Here is a 22,195-nt window from a genome sequence, read left to right as displayed (position 1 = left end):
CTCCCCAGGAAGAAACTGCTTTGGCTAGTTTCAACATGAAGCAGAAACAGCCAAAGAACGAAACCCTAGCCGAAAGAGTGACGTCATCCTTATCGCTGACTGTCCATCAGCTCCACACCTTCCTGCTTCCTCAATCATTTCGATTGGAGGTACGTAAAGAATGGCGTGTGGTGATTGGATATGGTTTTGCATAACTCCTCCTCCTCTCCGGGCGTTCTGCGTTCGAGCGGCCGATTCAGAGGCAGAGGCGAACCGTCACGCCTCTTGCTGTCCACATTCGGGTTTGATTCGTCGGCTTCGCTGTCACTTTCCCCGGCTTTTCCGGCATCCTTGGCTTCTGAGGGGAATGCGATTGGTCGCCGTGCACCGTGCGTGCGCCGCACTGGTCCTGCGGAATGGGCCATGCCACGCCCCCTACTCGCTGATTGGCGGAGGCGCCGGTCTCTCTTTCCCTTCTCGGCCCGCCCCCCACCCCTCTTGCCAGTTCAGGTCAGGAAGTGTGGCTGGAGGCGTCCAAAGCAGAGGGAGGCTGAGGCAGGATGACGCGTGACGCGGGGGCTCCGGCGCGGACGGTGAGGAGGACTGGGATTCCCTCTTGAGGCCTTTCCTTTCTCTCCTGCGGAGGGAGAGATGGGGCAGCTGGCAACGTGCTTGGGATCCCCCCTCCTTCCCTGATTTGGTTTATGCGGGAGAGGCAGTTCCCTGGGAATTCCCCAAGGCAGGACCTTCCTTGCGTCAGATCCAAGGCAAGCAGCCGGTCAGATGTCTCTGGAGGGCGCGTCTACACCAGGCATGGGCAAACGTGGGCCCTCCAGGTGTTTTGGACTTCAACTCCCACAATTCCTAACAGCCAGTAGGCTGTTAGGAATTGTGGGAGTTGAAGTCCAAAACACCTGGAGGGCCCACGTTTGCCCATGCCTGGTGCACAGCCATGGCTCAGTGCAATGCAGTCATGGGAGTTGTAGTTTTGCAAGATCTTTAGCCTTCTTTGTCAAAGAGAGCTGGTGCTTCACCAGACTACAACTCCCAGGATCACATAGCATTGAGCCATGGCTGTTAAAGTGCTGTCAAGCTGCCTTCACTCTACAGTGTGGGTGGATGCATCCTCAGTGGCTTCCTCTTGTTATCTCTTAATGCTCAAGTCAAAGATAGACTGCCGCTGTTCGTGGAGGGTTTTTTGGGGGGGGCCTCTCCTGGGCTACAGATTCTGCATCCACACGTTCAGCCTTCCACAAATAGAAAATATTGTCAAAACTTTGATTTTGCCTTTTTATATAGAACTAGCTGTGCCCGGCCACGCGTTGCTGTGGCGTTGTCTGGTGGTGTTGGTGAGAAATTGTTGAGGTAGTGGTGGTATTGAATGTCTGTTGTATGGCTGTCTTTATGTTTAGTATGCATTTGGTTGTTTGTGTACTGTGAAAGTGGTGAGGATAGAGGACACTGTTTATGTTGGATTAGTGAGACTCTACTGCAGGGGTCCTCAAACTTTTAAAGCAGAGGGCCGGTCCACAATCCTTTAGACTGCTGAGGGGCCAAATTATCATTTGAAAAAAATACAAATTCCTATGCACACTGCATATGTCTTATTTGTAGTGCAAAACAACAACAGCAATGAAAGAACAATACAATATTTAAAAATGAAAACAATTTTAACCAACATAAACCTATCAGGATTTCAATGGGAAGTGTGCTTCTGGCCAATGAGATAGTCAAGTTAATTAGGATTGTTGTTGTTGTGTGCCTTCAAGTCATGTCAGACTTTGGCCGAGCCTAAGTCTAAAATTAATTATTTATTTACTGAATTTATTTACTACATTTATATCCCACCCTTCTCACCCCGAAGGGGACTCAGAGCAGCTGTATGTACATACAATATATTATTAGCACAGCACAATATTAGTATTATATATTACTATATTGAACTATACCACTATACTATAATATTATATGTAATATATAACATATAATTAATATTATTATATGGTATTATTATTAGTATTATATTGTATAACATTATAACATTTTATCAATATTATATGTATATACTATATATTATATTATTAAAACTGATATAAAAATATTATATTATAAAACTGAAGGTGGGGGCCAGGTAAAGGACCTTGGAGGGCCGCATCCGGCCCCCGGGCCTTAGTTTGGGGACCCCTGCTCTACTGTATATCTGTAATCTTATATTATCTGCCTAGAACTGCCCCTTCTACATAGCTGTATAAAATGCACACTGAACTGAATTATCTGGCAGTGTGGACTCAAGATAATCCAGTTCAATCAAATAATATAAGATTCTAAATGGGTAATATAGCTATGTGGAAGGGCCTTGAGTCTACACTGCCATATAATCCAGTTAAAATCAGATAATCTGTATCTTATAGGCCTGAGGCCTAACTGTGCCTGTCCCCTGGACTGAGTAGGTTGCTAGGAGACCAAGTGGGCGGAGCTTAGCCCTCTAACTGGCAGCAATTGGATAAAAACAATTATTCCTTTCCCTCTAATTAGGAGTTTATTTTTCTTTTCTTTTTGTTGTATCAACCTAGAGCCGTGGATGATGGGTTGTGTTGTCAAATTTCAAGGTTGGGGGGCCTGTAGTTTTGTTGTTTTGTCCGCTGCCCTGATGCCATCACTCTTTTATATATATAGAATTACTTTATTATGCCATTACTGTATTTAGAATGAGAGTATCCACATTGGTCCTGGAGCCAAACCTGTCAGATTCCAGTGGCCCGCTGTAGTTGTTGAATCTAGGCTGAAAGGTTGGTGTAATCGGCTTTAAAACTAAACTGGTCAGCTCTTTGCCAAATTGATTGGTACACTCAAGGGGGGATCCACCACGGAGCCAAGAAGTTGCAGCAATTCAGGCATCCAAGTGTTGCCAGTGCCAATTGGGAGTCCATGTGTTTTGCACTCTTGAGACTTAGGATGCATCCATACTGCAGGATTAATGCAGCTTAACACCACTTTAACTGCCATAGCTCAATGCTGCGGAATCCTGGGATTTGACATTTGATGAGGCAGAAGCACTCTTAGGCAGATACCGTCAAAGGCCTTTTAAAACTACAATTCCAAAGATTCCATAGCATCGGGCTGTGATGTCAAACTGCATTTTTTCTGCAGTGTAGATGCACTCATACACTTGAGGTGCAGGCTTCAGTGCTGCAACACCTGTCTTGATTCTGCAGGCTTTTTAGCTCCTTCCTCATTCCTGTTGGGTTTTCCACTTTCTTTTTCTATTTTGTGCCACTTTTCTCTAAGAGCCTTAAAGCATGTGAATTTTAGTTGGTTCTGATGCTTTCTCTGATTCAACCTGCCATGGATATGGCAGAACGGTCTTTGCATTCTTCTGTTTAATAGTAGATTATTGTTGGAGAGTTGGCTTTGGCACCTGTCTGTTTAAAGATCTTTCAGAGACATCCATATAGTAACCACTTTCTGACTGAGACAATTCATGGTCTTTTACTTTTACTTTTGATCCCAATTAATGTGGACTTTATACTTTTGTGAAATGGGAAGGAAGAGAGAAAACCTTCAATGTATAGTGGGTTCCCATATTCCCAATCACCTGGTATGCTATGCTGCGTTTAGTCAGTTGCTTTTAGATTTGGGGTGCAGGCTGATACGACTCCTGAGCATTGGAATGCACTTGCTTTGCTTTGCAATTTCTGGGCTCGGCCTGTGTACCTGACTTTCAGGAATGTTTGTAATCCCTGAATTATGTATATTCATCATAAGGTGTTCTCTCTCTCTCTCTCTCTCTCTCTCTCTCTCTCTCTCTCTCTCTCTCTCTCTGTATATACTGTTTATACTTAATCCTGTTTTAATGTTTGCCTATTGGTATATTTTAAATTGTATGCTGGTGCTTTTATGTTAAGCTGCTTTGAGTCTCCTGCAGGAGAGATAAAGCAAGGTTTAAATAAATATAATAATAATAATGTGTGTGTGTGTATATATATATGTGTGTGTGTGTGTGTGTGTATGATCTAGGGTGGTGTTTGGTCTAGCTCAGTCACGTAGCGGATTAAACCGTTAGCTGAAGGAAATCTGCTGATTGGAGGGTTGGCAGTTCGAAGCCGTGAGTTGGGGTGAGCTCCCGACTGTCATCCCTAGCTTCTGTCAACCTAGCAGTTCGAAAGCATGCAATGTGGGTTGATCAATAGGTACCACCTTGGTAGAAAGGTAAAATGGCATCCTATGCAGATATGCAGACATGTCGGCAATACAATCGGAAATGTCTACGGACAACAGGCTCCTTGGCATGGAAAAATGGAACAAGAGCATCTCCTTATGGCCAGAGTTGAGCATCGTCTCCAGACGTCGGAGATGGAAAAAGGGGAAAGCCTTTACCATTGTCTGTGTTGTATGTCATTGTTCACTGTGTGTAAAAGGCCTTGAATGTTTGCCTCATATGTGTATATTATAATCCGCTCTGAGTCTCTCCAGGGAGATAAAGCGGAATATAAACAAGATGTATTATTACAAATACAAAGAGCCTTTATGGCTTATTAATGGCAGTATCAAAGTAGATGGGGTTTTCTTTGTGCATGGATGTGAATCTCCTTATAGTTACATCCAGACTGAAGTTTGCTAGAGTTACCTATTGATCTGCCTCGGAGAGAAATGTAATGAGAAGGCTATACATGGCAAGTGTTGATGTCTGCCCCCAATAACATTTGGTGTTTTCATAAAAGTCAAGCACCTGTTGTCTGTTAGTAAATTGGTGTAAATGCTTGCTTTAGCACAGTATTTGCTTTAGACACAATACTTAAAAGTAGCATTTCTCAGATGGGATATGTGAGGTGTTCGATTTCAGGCTGAAATGTCTGTACAAAAATGTAACAAGTCATACCTTTCTGCACGGTACAAATTCACCAGCATTGTATAGTGGTTAAGATGGCTCTCATGCTGACAAATTTGGTTTAGTGGTAGGATTATGCCAGTATAGTATGATGGCTGGATTACAACTCTGCGGAGTAGAATTCAAATATTTCCTTAACCATGGAAACTGACCAGTGTGACTTGAAGTCACATTTTCTACGCTTGAGAAGAAGGCAATGGTAAGGCCTCTCTGAGCAAATCTTGACTCGCAGGTACACAACAACAGTAAATGTATTTGTTACAGGGCCTTGCCGAAAAAGTATTGAGCTCTTTGTTCAGTTAATGTTTTCTTTGGCCACTTGAAGAGGATTTAGAGACTTGATCACTTTTCACAGACTTGTGTGGACTCTTTTTTTCTGATACACTTATTGCTAGTCTAAATAGTGGCTGTGGCCATGACACGACAGGCAACCTAATGGTGCTCTATGGCACCAAATGACAGAATTTCTTTAGAAAGTGCTGCTTGTCTGAACCCAGTCATCCAGATATTTGTATCAAGGATGTCCTAAAACAACTTGGTTGCCACCTGAGATTTCATGAATGTTCACTGCTGTATTGAATTAATCTCCTCGTTATATATATTTTAGTCACCCCATTCCTCCAGTGAACTCAGAGTGGGGGCACATGGCTCTCCTTTCCATTTAATCCACACAACAAGCCTGTTATGTGACAGACTGACAGTGGGCGACCCAAGATGGTATAGCTGGGGACTTGAACCCGGATATCCCAAGTTTCTTCAACTGTCTAATCATTATACAGGTTAAGTATCCCTTATCTGGAATTCCAAATGACTCCAAAATCCAAAATTATCCACAAAGATGGTGAAATAGTGACAGCTTTGCTTGCTGATGGTTTTGTGTACACAAACTTTTGTTCATGCACAAATTTATTAAATATATAAAATTACCTTTGGGCTATATTTTTAAGGTGTATACAAATCATATATGAATTTGTGTTGAGACTTGTGTCTCATCTCCTAGATATCTTATTATTTACATACATATTGTAAATAATGGGATAATCCAAAATCCAAACTTCTGGTCCCAAGCGTTTCAGATAAGGGATAATCGACCTGTATCACTATTTTAACAGTCCATTTTGATTTTCTCTCTCTGTTTTAACTACTGCTGACATTTCTCTAGGTTTCTGCTCATCTGTTTATTCTCTTTAGTCTTAAAAAATAGATTTGTAAATCATTTTTAAAAACGTGCTCTGGTTTCCCTTTGAGAATGAGGACAACCATAGGAGCAACAGTGAAAGTGTTTCTCCCTTAGGACTGAATCTGCTTCAGGGCACTGCTTCAAGCAGTCTCAGAGTTTTCAAGAATAAGAAGCCCTGAATGAGGAGTAAATAACATTCCAATGTCAAATCAGGTACATATTCTCTTGTTTTGTTCATTTCAGAGTCCAAAAGGTAGAGCTTTGTCATTAGAGCCTCCTATACCACATCTTCCTTGCCTCTGTCCCAGTTGCTATAACAAGTTTGGCTATAGTTATCAATGTTGTTGGGCAGGCTCTGGGACTGCCTTTCTCCTGAGGAAGTTCAGGAATGCTATATAAAATGTGATTTTATATAACAAACTGAACCACTTCTGAAGTATGTAGACCAGTTTCTTTGTTGGTCTCAGAGTTGGCAGAAAGTTGGAGAGTCATCACTCAGCTTTGCAGTAGTTAAGAGCATTGGACCATATTTGGGATATCCTGGTTCCAGTCCTCACTGAAGCATGAAATCACCTCTTCTGTCAACCTGGTCAACCTCACAGATTGTGAGAGTGATATGGGAAGGATTGGCCACCTTGAATCTATTGAAGAAAATATCAGACTTAAATATAACATATATGTCTGATCACAGATGTTAAAATTGGACATACATTTTGATACCAGCTGCCATAAAGGACTGGCACATTGATACCCTGTAAAGGACGGTGGGTGAAAAACTACATCAGACTCCTCTTTTTTTCGTTGTTCAAGGATCTTCCTGCTTGATCACCTGCAGGATTTTTTTATTGCCTCAGGGTAATTGTTGTTTTACAAACTTGCCATAAATAATATAAATGTGAAGTGAGAATATGCACAGATAGCTACTTAGCTATGGAGCGGACTTTACTCTCTCTTCCTCTTGCGATAGAAATAACAAGCTTGAACACCTGCAAATCTGATGAAATAATTTTCTTCTCATGCTTTCTCCTTATTTCTGATTTGCAGTCAATTTGGTGAAGGTTTCTTTGTATATAGTGAATATAGAACAATCTGTTTGGTTGTTGCTTTTTGTGTGTTTGTGAGAATCAGCACAGTGTAGTGCTTTGAGCATTGGACTCAGACTCTGGCACACCAGCATTCGAATCGCTGTACATCCATAAAAATCTACTGGCTCACCTTGGTCTAGCCACAATCTCCCAACTGCAATAATTTGAAAGAAACCTGCTGAGAAAGCCCAGTGATAGGTTCACTCTGAAGTTGCCTGAGGTCAGAAACAACTTGAAAGAGCACAACAATCAAATCTGTTCAGAAGGGAGGCTTTTAAAAATGCTCCAAAGGAAGTGGGGTGTGTGTGTCTGTTTATGAGTGAATTCTTTGTGATATCACAAATACCAACTAAGCAGTGCAATATGCAGCTGTCTTCTGCTGCAAATGTCCATACAGAATTGCCTTTTCCAGAGGTCTCAGAATTGGCTGAGACATTTTGCTGCTTGGATCAGATAAGCAAATTTCCTTCCATTGCCCCACCCAAGGTGCCTATAGATTTGTTTATTTTTGGCAGCAATGGCAGGAAATCCCCTAGGTGACACTTCCCTTCACTGGCAGTAAAGACGTAGTATTGATATGTGACGTTGGGATTTTCTGCCTTGACTCTTCCTAATGCTACGGTCAATGCTTATGGTGGAAAAGAAGATCCCAACTGATCACGCTGCTTGATAATTTTCTGTGTTGGTAGATTTTCAGGCACAAGAAACTGAAGCATTGGACCCACTTCTCATTTCCTCTTTTTAAAATTTAACATGACATCAGCCTGCCTGATTCACACCACAATGTGCCTAGAAGCGGAGAAGAAGCAGACTTCTTTAGCCTAGAACAGTTGGCAGGGGGGCATTTCTATTCATCAGGTGACAAGCTATACATGCTGTAAGGTGCGAACAGCTTTGGTCCCCTTTTAGAGCTATTAAAAGAGCAGCATGCGAAATTAGCTTTTTGCCAACTTTGCACTTTTCTGATTTGTTAAACTGCAGCTGCCATCATCCCCCCCCCCCCAACGGTTTGGTTATAGATGATTGGTTTGTAGTGCAGCACATGGGGAGGGGGGACAGTTTGCTGTAAGGTTTAAGCTCTTGTAGCTGTGTGTGCACACGTGTGTGTCTGTGCGTGATTAATAAGCAGGGCATTTCCTGCTGTCTCCTCGGAGGCATCCCTGCCTGGGCATGTGATTGAGATTACAGCTGGGAACGCAGGCACATCTGACAGGCCGACTCTTGCATTCTGAAAAGATTTTTCTCCCAGGGAGCTGTGAGCTGATTGTGCCCTTTTCCCCTGATTTATGTTTGCGCCGTCTCTAAACTGAAGGATTAGCTTGTATTTGCTGCTTTATTTATTCAGGCTGGAAGGTGGGGTTAAGTTGTTGTGGTGCTTCAGAGCTGCTATGCTAAGTTCAATTCCTAATTCAGATCCATGATTAGTGCCAGCATCTTGTCTTCTTTTTCAGCTGGAGAGTTTTATTTATGTGTGCCTCTTGCCTTCCCAGGTGTTGCTGGAGATGTAGAGATGGAGCCTGAAGACCCCGGAGTCCCCGCTGAGGGCGGGATGGATGCTCCTGAGCAGGAAGCTGGACTGGACAGTACAGAAATGGGTGAGTGGCTTGAAGCAGCACCAGGGGGTGTCCTTGTTATCCACGCCTCTTAAGCTGCAGGGAGTTTTGCAGGCCAGCAGTGGACTCTTTCTGTGGAACCAACAGGGAAGAACTCCCAACAGATATATTAGGAGCCGGTTACACAGCCCACCCCCCATTTTTTGTGTGTGTTTTAGTTTTTAAGCCTGTTCTTAGGGTTATTTGGAGCATTGAGTCAGAAATTTGCATTGGATAGACCGAATCCGCTCTAGTTTCTTAGATATGTTTATCATGGTTTTCAATAGACAAGCAGAGTGAACAGAGGTATATGGCAACTGTACTGTATCTCAAAAACTAGAGCTGATAGGGAAAATTGGTGCCATGTTTGGAATCAGCAGGTCAAATATGTTGGATTATGGTTGTATGTGTATGAAATGTAAATTAAGTATTTTCTGCTGTTTTGCAAGAGTGTGTGTTTCAGTAATGAAACAGTTAACAGCAGGCTAGTTTTGACTGACAACCTGCCATGACCTATCAGGCATGATTTCTGGCCTTGGAAGTCGGGAACTTCCTTTGGACTGAGGAATGTGCTTTCTGATCTCTGTGTGTGTTGAGCTGTGCTTGGCGGAGCGAAGAGGCTGAAGAAGAATGCCAGCTCAGAGCGATGGCTTTTGCTGTGCTTTGTAAATATGTTTATAGATATTGAAATAAATGTTTGGACTTCAGACTACAGATGTGTTTGAGTCTGACATTGAACAGGAATTGGTGTGGCAGACAATTGCAACCAATTCATCAGGGTGCTGGAGAAGATGATTGATGGAGTTTGAAGAAACCCACACGGCATGCACCCTGACCTCCACGCTGACAAAATATACCCAGAAACAGAGCTAACCTTTGGGGCACCGAAATGTGGATGGGCAAGTGTTATCAGTGTTGGTAACTTTAGTAGCTGAATTGTCCTTTAAAGTTTATGGAACAGTGGAAAAGAAGACTAATTCAGTCTCCCACATTCTTTTTTTTTCAAATAATTTTTATTTTAAGATTAAGATAGTACTTTTTATAAAATAGAATAATAAAAATGAGAAAGAATGGATAAGAAGGATTGATGTGCCCTGTGATTCTTTGATGTGCCCCGTGATTTCTCAATGCCTTTTTTTGCCTCCTAGGAACAGATGAGCCCAATTCAGTCTTGGACGAGCAGAGAGAGTCTTCTCCCATCCCCAATAATGGTCCTTTGGGTACGGAAGATGGCAAAGCAGATGTGCAGGAGGAACTGAGTGAAACTCATGAGGAAATAAGTGACAAGGACTTATCTGATTCAGCTTCCACAGACAACACCTTGGAGGATTCCAGCGAATTTAGCCGCCCTATGGTGATGGCCGATGGATCACCCGGACAAGAGCCAGTGGCCACTCAGCCCCGCCCAATAACACACAGGGATGAGGATGTGATGGCTGAGAGTTGGCGAGAACACAGGAAACACGTCTTTGTGTTGAGTGAAGCTGGGAAGCCCATTTATTCGCGTTATGGCAACGAGGAAGCCCTCAGTTCCACTATGGGGGTGATGATGGCACTGGTGTCGTTCATTCAGAGTGGTGATAACTCAATCCGCTCCATTTATTCTGGTATGGAAGAAAGCTGGGCAATGGGACCGTACTTAAATTAAAGATCCCTAGGTTGGGGCTTGGGAATGTGTGGCCCACCAGGTGTTCACGATTGCAGCTCTCATCAGTCCATCAACAGCTGGAAGGCCACATATTCTCCATTCCTTTATTTATTTGTTTGGAGTAAGCCTATAATTTGGTTACATTTGGGAGATTCCATTTTGTGGCTTGTAGATTTATTTTGGAATCTCCTATTTTATCACAATTGCAGGCACTAAAATTAGGGTCAACATGCTTGTCTTAGCTTTAAGCAGTTTCATTATAGTTTGACTTTCACATTTGCAGATTTAACTTTTTCAGATTTAATTATTTGAAAATTTGATTAATATTTTCTCTCTAGGAATCTCTAGGGTGACTTTATGGCCAACTTCCACAGCATTTGCCTTGGAGGGCCTAATATTTCCTAAAGACGTGTTTGCTCAAGAAAAAAAAGTTCTTTTATTCAGAGTTTTCCCACTTTCATTGAGTTCCTGTGCATTTAATCCCTGCAAAAGGGTTTACTATAGTTCTTGTTGGTTTATTTTTGTGTGATGTTGCATCAGTCTATTCGGTTGGACTGGTCCTTTATGCCACATCTGATGCCTGACTAATTTAGAGGCTGTTATATTTCCATTGTTGGTTAGCAGTATCTGCCAGATAGTTGTGATGTAATTGTTGGGCATTTGAAGAAGATTTAGCTTTTGTTATGAGAGCCACGGTAATCTTCCAATATGAAGTGCTGACTGCAGAATTCAGCTTCTCGAAAATGTTTGTAGTATGACGTGAGAGAGGCTAAGAACAGGTTTCTAGCATTTATGATTTTTGAAGACTTGTAGTAGTCCCTGAAGTCTTGAAAATTCAGTTCCAGTGGAAAGCCTCCCTGCCTTGCATTTCCTCTTGCCTTTGAAGAAAAATAATGGAGACAAAAAAATAGCGCTTTTTAATTTATTTAGAAGACGAACCCCATTGTGATCAGCACTTATAGCTCTTGCTGTTCCAGTACATACTCCTCTGGTATTTTATAATTCAGTGTTTACTAAAGTCTGCTCTATCAAGTGTTTGGTACTTCAGCTTCCAGAATCCCTGGCCTAGGCATCTGAGACATCTGGGAGTCAAAGTCCAAAACACCTGGAATACTAGAAATTGGGAATCACTCCTATCCCTGGCTTATTCTTTCCCTTGCTGTCTGTAGACACAAAAAATTACTGTAAAATGTCCTGTATGTGATGTTGTATGGTACTCTATATATATATATATATTTTGGAGAAAAGCCTAAGAGGATTACCGCTTCAAGAACTACAGCCTGCTTTGGCAATGGACAAATTAATAAGGCTTGTTTGAGTCCAATCCTAAATATCACAGACTGGGTTCTGGCTTTTCTTTTGTTGCGATTTAAGTGTACTGTTACACTAGAGCAGCCTTTTCCGGTTGTGTCCCTTCATTTGCCTGAGCTATTCCACAAAATAAAGTAAGGAGGACAGAAGCCATCTAGTCTACTCTGGAAGAAAACTAGGAAGTAAGTGATAATTAATAAACAATAGGAGAGAAGGGGTCTAGACCATTTCATCTCTTTTGTGGACACACTCAATTTGTGGAGATTAAGATGGAATGTGAACATAGTGTGTAAATGGCTCTTTTGAACTGAATAATATAGTCCTATTTTATCTGCACATGGAATGGAGAAAAAACATATTTGTGACTCCAAGCGGCTGTAGCGTTTCTCTAATTTTAAAGTGGTTTTGTCTCCAATTGCCTCCATGGATGTGTGGGGCAATTTCATATTTTGGGTCCCCTGGGACACTGTCTTCTGAATAAATGTTGTTGGGATGAGTTCTGAAACAGGATCTTGGAGCATATTGTGGGGGGCACAGTTTTAAAGAATTGCCATTTTGGAATGCATTACTTTAGTTTTTGGCTTGCAGGGATCAGCAAATACTTGGTCATCCATGGATACCCACTTAGTGATCTTGGGCCAGTCACTCTCTTAGGCTCAGAGGGAGGTAAAGTAAGCTTCCTCTGTGCAGATCTTACAAAGAAAACCTTCAGATAGATTCTCCTTAGGGTCACTATAAGTCAGAAATAATTTTAAGTCACACAGCAACAATTCAGTGAAGAAGGACTGAAGGAGATTCAAGGCCAGTTTCACCATGAGGTTGAGTGTGGAGATGCTGGAGTATCTGGAAAGTGTTAATTTAAATGTGTTACAGAATGTTGAAGCCTAATAACTTGTTTGGTTTTGGAAGTTGGGTCTGGCTGATTCTTGGAAGAAACTAGGTACTGTAGACTATGTTGCAGAGGAAGGAACTGGGGAAACCACTTCTGAGTAGTCCTTGCCTTTATAAGAACCTTAAAAACTCATGGGATTGCCATAAGAGGACAGATGTCTTGCAGGAACATACACACTACTTAATAACACATGCATGCTACCTAATGTACAAGGAGAGGAACTTTTGTGATTTGCTTCATTGTATGTTAAAACTGTTTGGCTTTTAGATCTGTGCATCTTGGTCTAGAACCATTTGATTGTCTGCTCCAAGTAGCAAACCAAAACATGCAAATACAGTTATATTACATCAACCTTGTTCTGTGAACTTTTCAAATTACAGCAATGCATGCATTATACTTAAGGATGTAAACCTTTACAAGCTTACCTTGGTGGCAGTAGACATGCTTAGAATAACCAAGTAGCATACCTATAAAGAACAGAGTCTGGGACCAAAAAACACGGTGTATGTGAGTTTTGTAAATGAACTGAATATTGTGTATTTTATCTTGTTTTGGTTTAATCAGTTTTGCTACTCTGACTTTCGTGTATCATAATTTACTTCTCTTTCTTACGGCCAAAGTAGTGGAGCTTCCAAAGAGCTTGAGAAGGCAGTTTCTTGCTACTGAAATTTTTGTCTGGGTGACAGACAGGGTGAATAGATGGGCAAACAGAAGATGGGTGTATGTGAGTGGCTAGGAATGTTGGGATTGTGAGTTAGAAATGTATTTTTCTTGAATATCCTATCTTTTTAACAATAATCACCCAAGGCAGCTCACAATATGAGTCAAAACAAATTCATTTAATGTTTTTTTAATACAAACATTAAAAACAGTTACACAAGCAATGATATTAAAATGTTAAACATTTTTGAAATGTCATTAAAATGATAAAAACACAACACACCTCAATTAAAAAATCATCTGCACTAAACAGGAAGTGGGTGGCTGATTTTGATTACTGATTTTTGAAAAGAAGTAAGTTTTCAGGCACTCCAACTGCACCTAAGATTGCATTTTCCTGACCTCCTAAATTCTCATGAAATTATCTGACTTTCCTCCAGGTTGCAGGTGGGCTAAGGTAGATGCCTTGATTTCCATCTGATTATCTCCAGCTTTGTGCAATTTGCCATAGGTTTGCTAACTGGCCTTCTCCTTCCTCCTTTTCCACCACAGATGACCGGAAGCTGGTTTTTGTACAACAGGGACCTCTGGTGCTGGTGTCAGTGTCGCAGACCTTGCAGACAGAGCAGCAGCTACGCCAGGAGCTTTTATATGTCTACCACCAAATTATCAGCATGTTGACCCAAGCCAGCATTACCCGCATCTTTGAGCGGAAAAAGAACTATGACCTCCGGCGCCTTCTGACTGGCTCAGAGAAGATCCTCGACCGCCTGCTGAATCTAGTGGAGTCGGACCCCTGCTTTCTGCTCAGTGCCGTACGCTGCCTGCCTCTCCCAGCCTCCCTACGTGATTCTCTGGGTTCTTTGCTCCAGAAGGCCATCACACCCAATCTGGTCTTCTCTATTTTGGTGGCCCAGAGTCAGCTGGTCACCACGGTACAAGAGAAGGCGGTCATCGAAGACTGCCGGCTTGAACCCACAGACTTGCACCTCCTGCTTAACCTCATCGGGGCGACCTCGGCCTTCCAAACTGGGGAGATCTGGACCCCGATTTGCCTGCCACGCTTCAACCCTGATTGTTACTTTTATGCCTACATTTCTTATTTGGATGCAGACTGTACTGTCTGCCTCATCCTCCTCTCCACAGACAAGGAGTCTTTCTATTCTGTCTCGGACTGCAAGAAACGCATTGAGGAAGGCATGAGGACTCAGAACTATCTGCAGGCGCTCTCCAGCGGCCTGAAAAACCCCTCCTATAGTGTAGGACTGGTGGGGGTGCCAGACCTCCGGCACTTTATGTACAAACCCCTGGATATACCTGATAATTATCGGCAGCTCCCCCAGTTCACAAGGTAACTAAAAGCTCTGGGTTGGAAGTAGCTGTAAGAAAGCAAATGAAGCGTCTGTGTGATTGTGATGGGTATGCGATGGAAGCACAACAGGGATTTGCTTTACTTCATTGAATGCCCTAGATAATCATGAGATTCTTGGTGTAGTGCATTTGTTTCTTGCTATGTAGGCTAATGCTCTGTGTTTGTTCTTATTTTTTAAAATATTCAACTAGTTTTTATATCTCATTACAAGGGTTGAAAAATTGAATGTTGCATATTCTCATGGAATTCCTGACATTCTAAAACTAATCTGTCCATTGGATTGTAGAATCATAGAATCATAGAAAAGTAGAGTTGGAAGAGACCTCATGGGCCATCCAGTCCAACCCCCCGCTAAGAAGCAGGAAATCGCATTCAAAGCACCCCTGACAGATGGCCATCCAGCCTTTGCTTAAAAGCCTCCAAAGAAGGAGCCTCCACCACAGTCCAGGGGAGAGAATTCCACTGTCGAACAGCCCTCACAGTGAGGAAGTTCTTCCTGATGTTCAGGTGGAATCTCCTTTCCTGTAGTTTGAAGCCATTGTTCCGTGTCCTAGTCTGCAGGGCAGCAGAAAATAAGCTTACTCCCTCCTCCCTATGACTTCCCTTCACATATTTGTACATGGCTATCATGTCTCCTCTCAGCCTTCTCTTCTGCAGGCTAAACATGCCCAGCTCTTTAAGCCGCTCCTCATAGGGCTTGTTCTCCAGACCCTTAATCATTTTAGTCGCCCTCCTCTGGACGCTTTCCAGCTTGTCAACATCTCCCTTCAACTGCGGTGCCCAAAATTGGACACAGTGTGATTCCAGGCGTGGTCTGACCAAGGCAGAATAGAGGGGTAGCATGACTTCCCTGGATCTAGACGCTATTCCCCTATTGATGCAGGCCAGAATCCCATTGGCTTTTTTAGCTGCCGCATCACATTGTTGGCTCATGTTTAACTTGTTGTGAAGATTAATTTTACTAGCGGAGGTGTTCTGGCATCAAGGGACAGAAGTGATGCACTTAACTGCATTCCTCTTTTTTCCTTTTTATTACTATGGAATAGCCTCTGCTGTTCATGTTGTTTAAACTGTCTTGTCCATATTGATCTTGCCAGAAAATTTTACTGGAATATATTATGCATTTATAAATTTGTGCAGATTTATGCATAGTAACTATTCAAGTGGAATAATCTGACATTTATTTGAAATATATCTGTTTTTCTAAAAGAAAAAAATGACTCTGAATATAAACTATTCAGGTTTTCCAACTATGTGAGGAGGAATGAGGGTTCTAATCCCATCTAATTATGGACTCTTCAATGGAAAATCAGGATCTAGCGTTTCCATGTTTGTCACGTATGATATAATCTCTTCTCTATATGGAGGATGATGATATCCTAAGTAACAGGGCCCAAGCATTCTCTCTTATACTAGTGAAAACCTCTGGAGAATGCTACAGTTTTGCTGGATTGTGATATTGGAAAATGAAACTGATACGGCTTTTGCATGCATAAGTGGATTTCATTTATTCCCAAAGCCCACCATCTGACATTGGATCTGTGTGCCATCTTTTATGTATTGCCTCAGGAGTGTACTCCTTAATGTACCATGTATTCATAGAATCATAGAGTTGGAAAAGACCACATGGACCATCCAGTTCAACTCCCTACCATGCAGGAAAAGCAAAGCAAATCTGTCTATGTCAACCTGTATAAACATAATCATATTCTCATAAGATTTATTCCAGGTCCTGGTGATGGGTTCTTTTTATGTGTGCGTATGGTCCCTCCCCCCGCCCCCATCTTCCTACATTTGCGGAATTTGAGGCACCACCTAGACTTGGTTCTTGGAACAGACAAAGCCTATATAGATGGCATCCCTTTTCTCCCTTCCTCCTCCACATGTTGACTCAGCCAAAGGCTGCAGAGAGAGCTAAGATGGCCTTATTCAATTACAGCTTTAAATAGCGCAAGTCATGTGTGTCCCTCCTCTCTGATTTCCTTTATCAACAAGGATCTCTGTGTGGAAGTAGGATCTGTTCATGGGACTAAAAGAAGGCACTTGAGGGAGGCCATCATGAGATCTTAGCTAGTTGGCAGACTCTTGTAATCTGGATATAATTGGCAACAAGAAAAACTTGAACCTTTGATGGGTCAGAAGCCTGTTGTGTTTTTTTGTGTCTATATGTGAAACTAAGCATCATTAGAATCAGCCTACATTTTAAAGACTCTGATACATTTTAGTTGGTTTGGTTGTCTTGAAGCTTCCCCCACAAAAATAGGGATAGGGATTTCTTGGGTTTCCATAGGATGTTCGACTGCAACTCTCATCAGCCCTACCCATAGCCATTCATGACGGATGTTGGAAATTGCAGTCCAAACAGTTCTGCAGAGGCTTGAGTTGCACATCTGTGCCCTAAAGGCAGGGTATGTTCTGAAAGGCTTCCCGGTTGTTTGTTGGTGGCTGAATCAATGAGGCTTGTGGTTTAAAGATTTGACTCGAACTCTGAGAACCAGGTTTGATTCTCCACTCACCTTTGGAACCCCACTGAGTAATCGTGGGTGAGTTACACACTCTCAGCCCCAGAAAGCCTTATGATAGGGCCACTTTAGGGTTGCCATAAGTTGAAAACAATTTGAAGGCATACAACAACAACAACAACAACAAATGCATATGCCAGCTACTGCAGTGGCTAGTATGCATCACAGCAAATTTGGAGAGCTACCTTAAGAAAAGTTACTCTTTGCTGCATTGAGTAGGTAGCTGAATGGCTATGGGCTGTCTAGAGCTTAGAAGTGTGGCTTTTTAGACTACTGCTTTTTAAACTCTGGGTCTCGATTCCAAATGGGTCACCTTAGCTCAGTGTTGAGGTCATGAAAAATTTGGCAACAGTAACATTTTATGAACATCACCTAGACATTTACACAAATTTGGACTCTGCAGAAGATGCTTCAGCTGTCCATAAAAAGGAAAATCGGACCCTTTAGCAAGACTTGCAAATGCTGTTTTGTTATCAGTAAATGTTTGGTTTTCATACCCATTGTATGTACTGCGGTCATGCAAATATTTTTAGGGCTAAAAGGGGTCATGAGTAGAAAAGTTCAAGAAGCCCTGTTTTGACTACCCAGATCCCTACAGTATTCTGGAAGTTAGAGTCCAAGTAGTAGCTTTTCCCAAGCTATAATAATCCATGCTAGGTTCTAGGATTTTATAGTTACTATTTTTCTAGTGATTGTGTGTGAAAGCCCTTTTGCCTCTATGTTTATAGAGTTGTGTCTTGGGATTATTCGTTTTCTCTTTCCCATCTCTTCTATAGAGTTACTGTAGAAGAGTGATTGAAACAAGCAAATTTTGCCATTGGTTATTCCATCATGTGTCAGTTCTGCAGACTGGTCTATAAAAGGAAGTTGATTAATGCATTAACTTTTTGATCTCCTAATATGTCATTTTTCACTTACTACAGCCCAGAACTGGAAGGGCCGTACTGCAGTGAGCACGAAAGGCACCGGCTCTTTGACCTCTATCACTACCTACATGGTCGTATCCACAGTACCTCACGCCCGCTGCGTCTCATCTACCACGTGGCAGAGAAGGAGACTCTGTTGGCTTGGGTGAGGCATGGCACTGTGGATTCTCCACACAGGCCACTTTCGGGTTTATTTTCCCCAAGGGCAAAACATGGAAGACATTTGGTTTCCTCATCTATGACAACAGTTGGTGGCAAATGCCTTGGCAAAGTATCATTGGCCATTGGAAAAGAGCATTGGTTTCTTTCCCAGAAATCTTACTGCTACTGTGCTTAATCATTTCTTACCTTCAGGGAAAATAAGAAACCTTTAAGCGAGTAAGCGGTAGAACCAGGAAAAGTGGAGGTTAAAAAAATGGTGGGTAGAAGTGATTTTAGATTATTTTGCTTCCCCCACCCCACCCCACCTCGTAGAAGGTTTTTGCAATTCTATTAACCTCTCTAGTTCCAAATGAGATATTCCAGTTTACATAAGTGTTTTAGCAAAGCAAGTGACAGCAGGAAGGGAGATTGATATAGCTAGGGATTTTTTTTGCTTCCTAGTCACCCTCCAATTAGCATCTGATTTAATTAGCCATTGATACATTGTTTGACTGTAGCACATGATCTGGCTAGGCTGTCAAGGGATAATGAGAAGTGTAGTCCAACAACATTTTGAATGACTATATTTTCACCACTTTTAGTATGTTTTGTTTGATGGAACTCAGTGGCCTCAGCTGACTCATATTGAATATGCTCTTTCTTTCCGTCCATCTAGGTGACTAGCAAATTTGAATTATATACTTGCTTCAGTCCCTTGGTGACCAAAGCTGGTGCCATCAATGTCCTGACAAAACTGCTGCGCTGGATAAAGAAGGAAGAGGACCGTCTTTTTATCCGTTACCCACCCAAGTACTCCACCACACCCAATCCAGGCAAAGGAGGGAAAGGGGCCCGGACTGATGGTGCTGAAAATGGCTTCTTTGGAGGTCTCTAGGCCTAGGAGTGCATTCTTCTTAAACATCAACCGTGAACTGTGTCCAGTCTGCACCTTCTCACAGACACCTCTTGTTGGAAGGATTTCTCTGTGAGCAGGAAGAGCTGGTTTTGCACTCTGCGAGCTGCGCAGGCTCTGTGTGGGTGTGAGAAGAACTACAGCATATTCAGGCCAAGCTTGTTTCTTTGGAGATAAAATCCCCAAAGTGTTGGGACTGCTATTTTAAATGTTATTTTATTCCACTTGTGGTCCTTGGTACCATATGGGTTGAATGAAGACAGCTAAGGAGGATGTGGATCTTAGATCTGTGGAAGTGGCATATAAATGGAAGACCTGGAGCTTACAGGAAATCTAGTTAAATATATGGTTTACACTGACATCTATTCTGGATAGATTTGCTAGAGTGAAAACTGAAGAGGGCCACTATCTTTAATGGTTGCAAAGAAGAGGAAATTTCAATAGATGTTGTTTGGTACCTGCTGAAAATTTGTCTTTATGCCACCATTAAATATATAGACAACCCCTAATTACGGAGACTAGCAGTTTAGTACTGATATCTTTGGGGAACCACATTACTTTTTCCTCTTCCCTCTTCCCCATCAGCAGCCTTTGATTACTTAGATTATTCCTTTCTTGCCACTGGAGAATATTGAGGAGCTGCACTCCTCTTGCAATATGATAAAAATTACAGAAAAAAACATTAATAAGTTTGGGTAATATAATTCCATTGGGATACCATGGCAATAAGAAACAAAGATAACATTAATACTGCCTGAAAATATTTGCCCATAGGAAAACTTCTTGATTGTCTGGAGTTGATTTTCTTCTTGAATGGCAGCCTAATGCCAGTCTAGTAGGTGCTACAGGTTTATCAGAAGCAGGTACTTTCATACAGTGTATAACCTGGAGGTGGGATGGGGAAAGCATAAATGCTGCATATGGCTCCTGAAACCCCACCAGGCCTTAAAAATTCAATGTGATTGTCACCTCAAACATTGTATTTAAAATCCTACAAAACCACACAAAAAGTCATTCCCAGAACTTATACTGCCTGAAATACATCAGTTTCCCTACAATGTGTTCTAGCATCACTCCCACTTGGCAAATTAAGGTGTTTTCGTATGCTAGGATGTCCATAAACTGCTTGAGGAGAAGGGGTGGAAAATTGACTCCCAGACTCCATGCAGGTGCACATCCCTGACCTAGAGAGATGAATGTTTACTGTAAAGGTAGCTGACTTGGGTCACTTTACTGCCATCTTCAGAAAACTAGAATTGAAGAGGTCAAGGTCCAAAGAATCTTTCTTCTTGGCACTAACAGTATTTTTTTTAAAAGAACCTAAGATTTTTGATCTCCTTCCAGTGATAGACTCTAGCTCCCTTTTGAAGTGGTGAAGCTGCTTCAGCCCTTTCTCTGACACCATGAGAAACTATATGTGTGTATGAAGGGTATTTTGCAATCCTTCTGGAATTTTGATGGATTTCTATATTAGATGGCTCAGTTTGTACTGTATAATAATTATGACATTTTAATGACCTTTTAATGTCTTAAGTTGGAACCTAACTGGTTTTGAAAGCTGTTTCTCTATCCTCTATAACTTTCCTATCTGTCTTGCCTCCCCCACCCAAGACATCATTCCTCTCGTTCCCATTTTTAAATGTTTGTCTTTCGCTGTGTGAATTGACACACTACCCCTGTGAGTACTTCTGTCACTTTACCTGTGTTAAGGTGCAGTGTTCTTTTTCTTCCCTACTCATCCTGTATTCCTGTTTCTGATTGTTTGTTGGTTGATTTGTTTAGAATTGGAGGTAGGGAAAGACAAACATGGTGAATTTCCTGTAGGGCTTGGTACTGACGAATAATTGTCTTCCTATACCTCCTGTCAACTCCAGATTTTTTTTCTGGGTGTACCAACTGCTGGAATAGCTGTTCTTCTCAGAAGGAGACTTGAAGGTCTAATTTGCAAGCAATTGACAGTTTCATCTTTCCCCTTCCTGAGCAAGCGCTGCCTTGCTGTGCAAATATGTGCCCTGTATAAACTTGCTGCTGCTCCACTGGGTCTGTTCTGTATCCCGGCCATCCCTATTTTGCTAAAAAATGCATCAAATTTTTGTCCAGAAGATAGCAGGAGGGGATATTTGTTTTTTTCCTCCTGTGGGTATACCTACCAACTTGTGATTTTTTATGGGATGGGAGTAGTGTGTCATGTGGTATTATGGGGGACTGCTGGATTTAACCCAAGAAACTTGTATAAAGGTGCTGATGAATGTTGCCAGCTATGATGTCAGCTGAGCACTGAACTTACCCTCATTGCTTGTGCTGCAGTGACTGAAGCAATTATGCAGTTTGCAGGGTATCTTTGTTGCTGTTGGATCCCTCCTGATGTTGTGCTTGCTTGCTCAGCTTGCTTCTGGCTGGCATTTTCCCTGTGCCCTGATAAAAAAGAATAGTAATGATTCTATGCATCATGTGGCTGGCTGACAATGAGGGTTGATATATCTGCCTGAACTGATATGCTGAGAACTGGAAGCATCTTATTAAATACAAACACAACCCGTTTTAAAATCAGTTTTATCTTGGAATGTGTCTCTTTTCTTTTTCCATTTGCCAGTATGTTTAGCCAAAGATCTCCTGCTTAGCCTATCAGAACCGATTGTATTTCCTTCATTCATTTCCAGGAATCCTCAATGGTTGGCTGGCAGGAAAAAGAGGGATGTTGTCTGATTGCTTTAGTTTGCTTGTAAGAGGGAAAAATAGTCCCAAAGAAAAATCTTTCTAAAAACGTCACCATAAAATTGACATTCAACCTTTTTGAACAGGAGAGCTTTTTTGCAGTCTCCACTTGTGTTACATGTATTTGTTTGCCTTTGTTACTGTGTGTCTTCATGGTTCTTATGGTGACTCAAGGGGTAAACTAAACTTACCATGGGGTCTTTCTTGGTAAGATTTGTTCAGAGGAAGTTTGCCATTGCTTGCCTCGGAGTCTGGCAGAGTGTGGTATGCCCACAGCTGCTCAGTGGGTTTCCCTGGCTGAGTGGGGATTCTGAGTGTGTTCTTCCTGAGTCCAACACAGAAATCACTTCATCACACTGGGTGTGTTAGTA

The 22,195-nt window shown here is 42.0% G+C and overlaps 1 protein-coding gene across 2 annotated transcripts; it reads left to right on the top strand.

Moving 5' to 3' along the window:
* Positions 1 to 418: 418 nt before the first annotated feature.
* On the top strand, positions 419 to 21,659 carry LOC100565031 (vacuolar fusion protein MON1 homolog B). Of its 2 annotated transcripts, none has more exons than XM_008103570.3 (6): positions 419 to 572; positions 8,623 to 8,727; positions 9,879 to 10,331; positions 13,788 to 14,586; positions 18,053 to 18,200; positions 18,873 to 21,659. In XM_008103570.3, the coding sequence occupies exons 2-6, from the start codon at positions 8,643 to 8,645 to the stop codon at positions 19,089 to 19,091; spliced, it is 1,704 nt and encodes a 567-aa protein (XP_008101777.2). In that variant the 5' UTR covers positions 419 to 572; positions 8,623 to 8,642; the 3' UTR covers positions 19,092 to 21,659. The 2 variants fall into 2 exon arrangements, with proteins under 2 accessions (XP_008101777.2, XP_008101776.2); XM_008103569.3 differs by having other exon boundaries at positions 9,873 to 10,331.
* The last annotated feature ends 536 nt before the right edge of the window (positions 21,660 to 22,195 follow it).

The sequence above is a fragment of the Anolis carolinensis genome, chromosome 2 (assembly GCF_035594765.1).
Source record: "Anolis carolinensis isolate JA03-04 chromosome 2, rAnoCar3.1.pri, whole genome shotgun sequence".
Lineage (NCBI taxonomy): Eukaryota > Metazoa > Chordata > Lepidosauria > Squamata > Dactyloidae > Anolis > Anolis carolinensis.
Note: the sequence above shows the minus strand (reverse complement) of the source record. Positions and strands in the feature narration are given on the sequence as shown.

Excerpts from the sequence above, each read along its gene's own strand:
- LOC100565031 (XM_008103569.3), top strand. The coding sequence starts at position 8,643 with ATGGAGCCTGAAGACCCCGGAGTCCCCGCTGAGGGCGGGATGGATGCT. Across the intron at positions 14,587-18,052 it reads CAGCTCCCCCAGTTCACAAG|CCCAGAACTGGAAGGGCCGT; the intron begins GTAACTAAAAGC and ends CACTTACTACAG. Across the intron at positions 18,201-18,872 it reads AGGAGACTCTGTTGGCTTGG|GTGACTAGCAAATTTGAATT; the intron begins GTGAGGCATGGC and ends CCGTCCATCTAG.